General features: G+C 36.6%; 1 protein-coding gene across 1 annotated transcript; it reads left to right on the forward strand.

Annotated features, from left to right (window-relative positions):
* Positions 1-1,236: 1,236 nt before the first annotated feature.
* On the forward strand, positions 1,237-6,257 carry LOC114245092 (uncharacterized). Its single transcript, XM_089735744.1, has 5 exons — positions 1,237-1,274; positions 2,860-3,188; positions 4,305-4,433; positions 4,959-5,118; positions 6,039-6,257. Exons 1-5 carry the CDS (start codon positions 1,237-1,239, stop codon positions 6,175-6,177), a joined length of 795 nt encoding a protein of 264 aa, XP_089591870.1. The 3' UTR covers positions 6,178-6,257.
* The last annotated feature ends 2,433 nt before the right edge of the window (positions 6,258-8,690 follow it).

An 8,690-nucleotide genomic window follows, 5' to 3' on the forward strand; every position in this document is an offset into this window, starting at 1 on the left:
GCAGCGGTTTGGCTCTGCCCCTGGCATGGTGTGGGCCGTACGCTCGTTTGCCTACACGGGCAATTAAAAAAAAAGAGTAACTATTTCGGCTTTGTTTGTTAATCAATTGTTTTTAATGTGTAAGCCATTGACATTGGTGTTAACAATAAACCAATGAGAACTAAATTAACACGGAAAAAAAATGACTAACTTGATTACAAAAAAAATATTTGAATCTTCATTTGTCAGTGATTAATGATTATAGTATATTTTGTTACAACTTTTCGTAATGCCCGCCCTTATTTAGAATATAACCTTACAACGATCGAGAGATCAGTTGATTACAGTACGGACGTTCATATTTATATATCAATCACAGCTTAAATATTATGCTTTAGGACACACCAAATTATAGTGAGATTTAGCGAAGACTTTTTTCTTCTATGTGTTATCATATTTTATATATTTTTGAAGTCGTCGTGGCTTAAAGGATAACGCACCCGGTGCATTCGTATGTAGCGATGCTACGATATTCGAATCCCGCCGGCAAGTACTACTTTTTTAAATGAAATACGTACTTAACAAATGTTCACGATTGACTTCCACCGTGAAGGAATAGCATCGTGTAATAAAAATCAAATCTGCAAAATTATAATTTGCGTATTACTCGTGGTAGGACGTCCTGAGTCTGCACGGGTAGGTACCACCACCCCGCCTATTTCTGCCATGAAGCAGTAATGCGTTTCTGCTTGAAGGATGGGGCAGCCGTTGTACTGTAAAAACTGAGTGAGTGGCTTTTATTTACGTTGTAGATGTCTATGGGCTCCGGTAACCACTTAACAGCAGGTGAGCCGTGAGCTCGTCCATCCATCAAAACAATAAAAAAACCAACAGGCCTAGATCTTGGCTGGAATAGAGACAACAAATTTGTTGGAATAGCCAATCGGTTTTTGAACATTACCTACTCTTTCAATAGTCAAAAATATAAACATTGTAAGTCTAAAAAAATTTATATTATTTACTCTGAATGTCTTTATATACTGGTTATAAACATTATCTTCTTCTTCTTCCTATTCATACACTCTTGACAGAGTGGTCGTGGTCATGCATCAGTCGGATCCTGCGATACCGATGCTCTCGCGATGCGACGCCTTGTGGCACGATGTTTCGCAGAGTGAGAGCAATCATTTATATCTGGTCATGCAAAATCTTTATGCAGCTTCATAAGAGGAAAATATGGTGCGCTGAGCCCACATAATGTGGGATAAGGGCAAGAAGAAAAGGAAGAAGACAAAGTGTGTGGATATTATTAATCACTGGAAGAGCTCTGTTATAAGCCTTAAAACCAAAATATTAACTGTTACGACCTGGTAACTAATCTATCCGCCAACTAAAACTAAATTGAAGCCAGTGCAGACGTAACAAAGTTAACCGACCCATTAAAATTAACATCTGCACCTGTTGATTACAACCACAACAACACGCCGTCCTGTCGAGACGGGTTATTTCAGTATGGCGTCCTATTAATTTCATACTAATAACTCGTACACCGTGTCCACATTTATGTGGCAAATAAGTTAGGAATATATTAAGTGTTGTAATGAAATGTGTTGTATTTTGTGCGTTATTTGTATTTTGAATAAAGAAGAATTTCTAATTATGATCAAAGAACACCATGTACAAACCAAAAAGCTAAAATACACAAAGAACACAGGCTGTGCTATGTTTAAAGCCAGGCTGCTTTCTATTTATTGCTATAAAATAAATGAAATTATTCCATGATTATTTGTTTATCATTTCGTATTCAAAAATTATCAAATAAAATAGAAAAAAATAAAAGTTAGATTTATTATTATTTATTTTTTATTTAATGGCTTGAATTACAGATCATATTGACTGACCTCTATTTCACTGCATTCTTAACTATCACTTAACGTCTAATCAATCTTGACAAATTATGTTCGCAAAAAAACAAAACATGTCTATTCTTTGAAGCTTTCGAATTAATCAATCAGTAATCAATCATACTTTTGGAAATAGCTTTCGTTTTTATTTTTACTTTAGAACAGATTTAAATCAGGTAAATATCGGGTTATGTCATTTAAGCTTTTAGCATTTCAACCACTGGGTCTTCATACACGATTTTTCTCAATTTACCAAATAGTGTTATATACCTTGGGCTGTAAATTTGATTTGTCTCATGTTAATGACAATGACAACCTCCTACTAGAGAGCATGCTAATCGACATTGTGTATTCGTTGATCTTTGATAGCAATACAAGATGATGTACTTTATTACATGAACACAACAAGAATAATCTAAATTGTAATACTAGGATCTCGTTACGTAATAATGTTATTCATAGTATGCTTGGATAAAAGATTTCAAGCTCACAAATTGTCTCAAACTTTGCGGGTTCTTACCGTGAATTTTATTTATGATCACGTGTAGACCGTTTTAAGATAGTAACTTTAAGCTTAAGCTATTAGCTTTAAGTAGACTTCTTTATGCTTATAGTTTAGGTATAGATTGATGAAATAGATTCATCAGGGAACGATTTGCTGAGTTGAAATTTTCATATGATAACTTTTGGCGCTAACTTTGAAATTACACCACTTGCTACGGTGGTGCCACCCAATTTTGACACTTTTTGACAGATAGTTTTTCGTACACATAAGTGTATGTATAAGTGTATGTATGCTGAAAACTTGTGTCCCTCGCCACCTTACTGCACTCCTTCAGTCATTATACTACAACAGCCAGGGAGTAGTGAGAATCGATAGGACTGCATCTGACTCGTTCAAATTTCACAAGGGCGTGCGGCAGGGCTGCTTCCTGTCACCCATCCTGTTCAATATTTACGGCGAATACATCGTCAGGAAAACATGCGATGGATGGGATGGTGGTATTACCGTCGGAGGCTGTAAAATCTCTAACTTACGCTACGCTGACGACACCACTCTCCTGGCAGCCAGCGAAATCGAGATGGGCAAGTTCTTGGACAGGATGGAGCGCATTAGCAAAGACCTCGGACTCGCGATAAACAGATCTAAAACAAAGGTCATGATCGTTGATCGCACAGGCAGACTGGAGCTCAGCGGTACACTTAATTTAGAAGTAACGGACAACTTTATTTACCTGGGCTCCAACATCAGCAACAATGGCTCTTGTGAACCGGAAATTCGCAGACGGATTGGGATGGCAAAAGGTGCCATGTCTCAGCTGGACAAAATATGGAAGGACCAAAATATCTCTATGAACACCAAGAGCAACCTAGTCCGCACACTAGTGTTTTCAATATTCATATACGGAGCAGAGACATGGACTATAAAGAAAGCTGACCGCAATCGGATTGATGCCTTCGAAACGTGGTGCTGGAGGAGGATGTTGGGTATTCCCTGGACCGCACGCAGTACCAATGTATCCATCCTAGCTCAGTTGAAGATCCGGACTAGACTCTCCACCATTTGCATGCGAAGGATTCTTGAATACTTTGGCCACAGCGCAAGGAAAGACAGTGACAACTTAGAGAAATTGATGGTCACTGGAAAGGTCGAGGGCAAGCGACCAAGAGGCAGGAACCCGACCCGTTGGACGGACCAGATTCGTGCAGTCCTGGATACCACAGTGCACGATGCTCTGCACTCAGCTGCAGATAGGAACAGATGGCGGTGCACTATAAAAAACAATCTGTTTCAAGGCCATGACCACGACCCTCAGTAATGAGGAAACCGACGCAAGGAGGAGGATGCTGAAAACTTCTAGCTCAGTGCTTACTTTGGTCCAAAATATGTCACATGAACTATAATTCAGTCGATATTTGTTAAGATTGCGGCTTAATTAAACAAATAATAGTTTAAAAAAACTAACAAAATACGCTTTTATAGAAAATTCAACAAAAAAATAGAAAATAAATTTTAATAAATTTGAATTAAAAATAGTGTAAGAAAAAATGATTTTATTGTAAAAAAGCCTGGGGTGCATGGTATCAGTAGTTATAAATATTTTATGAACATATATGAGTAGAACGGTTATTTTGATAATATCCTAAAATTTATTTTCTATTTTTTAGTTGAATTTTCTATAAAAGCGTATTTTGTTAGTTTTTTTAAACTATTACTTATTTTTCATTTTTTAATTGAATTTCATTTTTTTTTTAATATTGAATAATCATCGGCCTTTAATAAGTATACCAAATTTCGAGTAAATCCGACGTTTTGAAGAGGGTCAAAGTCATGTTCAAAGATTCCGTTACATACTAACATACATACGTCTGAAGCTAATAAAAGCGTATTAAAAATTGAGATTTTTTCTTCTTTTACAGCGATGGGTGGTGACGCGAAATGCACGTTCGGCACACGTATGGCCATCGACATACACATGCTTAACGAGATCATATATAGGGAAGTCAAACATTTCAGAAACTATAAAATTTACAGACCCAATTTCGGATGTTAGTGTTTTTGTTTTATACATATTTATATAACTACTGACTTGGTCAGACTTAGAATGCTTAAAGGCATTGATTAATAGTTTAATTAATTCAGCAATTATCATATTCGTATCAATTACAAGGCATCGACTTCTAAACGTTTCTAAATGTAACTAGATAAAACGAATGCGTGCGTTTTACTGGTGGTAGGACCTCTTGTGAGTCCGCACGGGTAGGTACCACCGCCCTGCCTATTTCTGCCGTGAAGCAGTAATGCGTTTCGGTTTGAAGGGTGGGGCAGCCGTCGTAACTATACTGAGACCTTAGAACTTGTCTCAAGGTGGGTGGCACATTTACGTTGTAGCTGTCTATGGGCTCCAGTAACCACTTAACACCAGGTGGATTGTGAGCTCGTCCACCCATCTAAGCAATAAAAAAAAGTGTGCGAAAACATATATATTTTATATGAAATTACTTGAAGCGTAGTCTTTTAATATTCATTACTTATTGTTCACATAAATTTCTCTCCACACGAAACTCGCACAGCAATCCCTGTTACTGGTAAATTCTACGCCGCTCATGATCAGCTAAAAGCAGAATCCGAAGAGCAAACGAAAAAAGTGGACGATTACCATCACAACGTCGCCCAGACCAGGGCAAAGGGACCTCAAAGCAAGTATCCATCGCCGGCCACTGAGAACCAAGAGTTAGATTTTCATTCGTTTGTTTTTTTTTCTTTCACAAGCCGTTTTTTCAAATGAATTCTGTTCCTAATATGTAATTTATTTGTTATCACGTCGCAATATTGAGACCAATCAAACTAATATAATGAATCCTACAGTTTTCGTGATCACACATTCTTAGGATATTGTTCGTCGACATTTGAATATTGTATTAAATACAATATATCAATTATCAAAAAAAAATCACTACCTTTACGTGTCTTTTTAAGATTTTTGTATCTGTTCGCAAAGTCGTAAATAATTAAATCAAAAATAAAGATTAAACCGTAAAAAGAAACGTAAATAAAATAACCGTAAAAATAGCTTTCTCTCCACGACTCACTAGAACCGCAGAATACTAACCATACGTACCTATTCAACAAAGACATTTTTAAATATTTTTTTAGTGTAATATAAAATAACCACCTCTTGAACACTTTTTTCCCACAATATTGCTTGTTTCCTTTTTTGGAGCTAATGGCTATTAGAGCCCTTAGGCACCACAAAAGGTATGCCAATCTTTAAGACGTGAAAGACTCCAAAACCGAAATGAATTCTTTTGCGCGATACCCCTACCATTACGGACTAACTTCAGGCCGAACCACCAATAATTTTGCAAATTATAATTTTCTCAGCCTTTATTTTTACTATATGATGTTTAGCTCCATTGTGGTAATCATTCATGAACATGTGTGAAGTATTTGTTTGATTAGAAAAAAGGCACCTGACGGTAGGATTTGAATGCCGGCGTCGTCGCGTCACTACAGCACTCATCGCTATACATTCGGTACCTACTAAACACACTCAGTGGTTCTAAACGATCAGTGAACACGAGATTAAAGACAATTCTGTGTGGATCAAAATGGAGAAAGCTGTGTGACTGATACAAACATAACCTCTTCAGGTACGGCTGGTACACGACACCGCTCGTCAAAATGAACAGGAGCGATAAACGTTTCTACCAGCCGAAGAAGGAAAGCGAAAACACCAAAATCGAAATAGTCATCCTAATGTCTAATCCTAAGTCTAAAAAATCTAAATGACACTTCAATAAACAGTCACACCTACTTATACAAATTAAACTTGTTTATAATAAACGAAAAATCTACTTTATTTTTAACTTGTTGTGTCATTATGAAATTTGATGTTTGAGCCCATAGACAACAACAACGTAAATGCCGCCAACCACCAAATCTCTATTTTAATACGCTTTTATTAGCTCCAGACGTATGTATATATGTAACGTAATCTTTGAACATGACTTTGACCCTTTTCAAAACATCGGATTAACTCGAAATTTGGTATACTTATTAAGGACCGATGACAAATAAATATTAAAAAAATTCAAAAAAAAAATTTCAAAAATTTTAAATCAACTAAAAAATAAAAAATAAATATGTAGCAGTATAAAAAACTAACAAAACACGCTTTTGTAGAAAATCCAACTAAAGAATAGAAAAAAGCGTGGGGGCGCATAGTATCAGTAGTTATAAATATTTTATGAACAGATACGAGTAGAAGCAATACCGTCTTTACTACGGAATAGATAAATAAGGTTATTTAACCTTATATAACCCTATTTATCTATTCCGTGGTCTTTACCATAAGGGCACACGGGGCCCGTGCCCAGGGCCCCCCTTCTCAGGGGGCCCCGAAGGACCGACAATTTGATTACCATTTGTAGTCGAGAGCGGTCATTTTCGCAGCTTAAGAGAATAGAAAATGAATTGCGACAATGTTACAAGAACGGCTGAGTAATTTGTCAATTATGGGCATAGAAAGTGATATCTTTCAAAAAATTGACTTTAAAGATATAATGGAATATTTTGCTGAACAGAAATCCCGAAAGAAACCATTATCGTAATCGTAACCAAAAAACCAGCAGGATTCTAATATAATTAATATTATTATATCATACTGTATTTGATTACCTATAATAAATGGTCATACTCAGTAAAAAAATGTTATTATAATTCGCTTTTTTTACTTTCCAAAAGGGCCTCAAATTCTTGTGTGCCCAAGGGCCACAGCCTAGTTTAAGACGTCCCTGAGTAGAAGGGTTATTTTGATAATATCCTGAAAAGCACCCCACGCTTTTTTACAATAAAATCATTTTTTCTTACACTATTTTTAATTCAAATTTATTAAAATTCATTTTATATATTTTAGTTGGATTTACTTACTATAAAAGCGTATTTTGTTAGTTTTTTTAAACTATTATTTATTATAGTATAAAGATTGGCCTACCCTTCACAGTGAAAGGCATTATAACTTCGCAACTGAAATAGGTGGATCGGTTTTACCAACCGGCACACGCTCATAAGATGCCCTACCCTACCAGCAAACTTCATTGAGCTGTGTGCTTAGTGCGAGTTTTTTAACTTCTCAAACGCGCAAAAGCTAACTCAAAGTTGTATGAAGTTGGAACAACGCCCCTAGCGGCAAACGAAGGGATGCTGTTCCAACTCATACACATATGAATTAGCTTTAACGCGATCGAGAAGTTAACACACTCGAACTAAGCATACCTACTGGTCCAATGACGAAACAGTCGCCATGGTAAACTTATCAAAGTTGGTTCATTATGGTCTTAACGAATACTATTCACAATAGCTCCGGTAAATTTAAGATTTGCAAAATTCACATTTTTGAATTAGCCTAGTTATATAACACTAGCGACCCGCCCTCGCTTCGCTTCGGAAACATTAAAACACAAATGAAACAAAAAAAAAAAAAAAAAAATTTAAAAAAAGTAGCCTATGTTCATCAGGGACAATGTCGGCTTCTAATGGAAAAATAATTTTTTAAATCGGTCCAGTAGTTTCGGAGCCTATTCGAAACAAACAAATCTTTCCTCTTTATAATATTAGTATAGATTGGTTATAAAAGTACTATCAATTGTGTTCGAAAGCAAATATGCGGCCACTTGATGGTTGGTCTTTGGTCACTGACGCAACCTACCGTATACTACTCTTTTCAGACTTCCTACCAAGAAAAAGATATCGTGGCGCTTAGGAAACGCTGTATATTCATAGAACACTGAAAATTCATTTCCAAACTGGATGATACCTAGCAAAAAAAAGGTTTTTAGAAAAGAACTTTAGACTGGTGATAGGACCTCTTGTGAGTCCGCGCGGGTAGGTACCACCGCCCTGCCTATTTCTGCCGTGAAGCAGTAATGCGTTTCGGTTTGAAGGGTGGGGCAGCCGTCGTAACTATACTGAGACCTTAGAACCTATATCTCAAGATGGGTGGCGCATTTACGTCGTCGATGTCTATGGGCTCCAGTAACCCCAGATGGGCTGTGAGAAATTCAAAATGTTAGTGGTATCCATACTGGGATATAAAATGGCCTCGACTATGCGAGCAACTTTTTTTCGTTCTTTTTGGGGTATCTCATATGAAATTCTCATGTCGTATCTGCGTGCGACATCTAAAATTACTCATAAATCCCTGATGGTTCACCTAATTTGTTAGAACCGGTCAACATGAGATCTTTTCTAAACAAACTTAGTCCTATCTACAGCCTGTATAAAGGAAATCATACAACTCAAAA

Source organism: Bombyx mandarina, chromosome 20, assembly GCF_030267445.1.
Source record: "Bombyx mandarina strain Sakado chromosome 20, ASM3026744v2".
Classification (NCBI taxonomy): domain Eukaryota; kingdom Metazoa; phylum Arthropoda; class Insecta; order Lepidoptera; family Bombycidae; genus Bombyx; species Bombyx mandarina.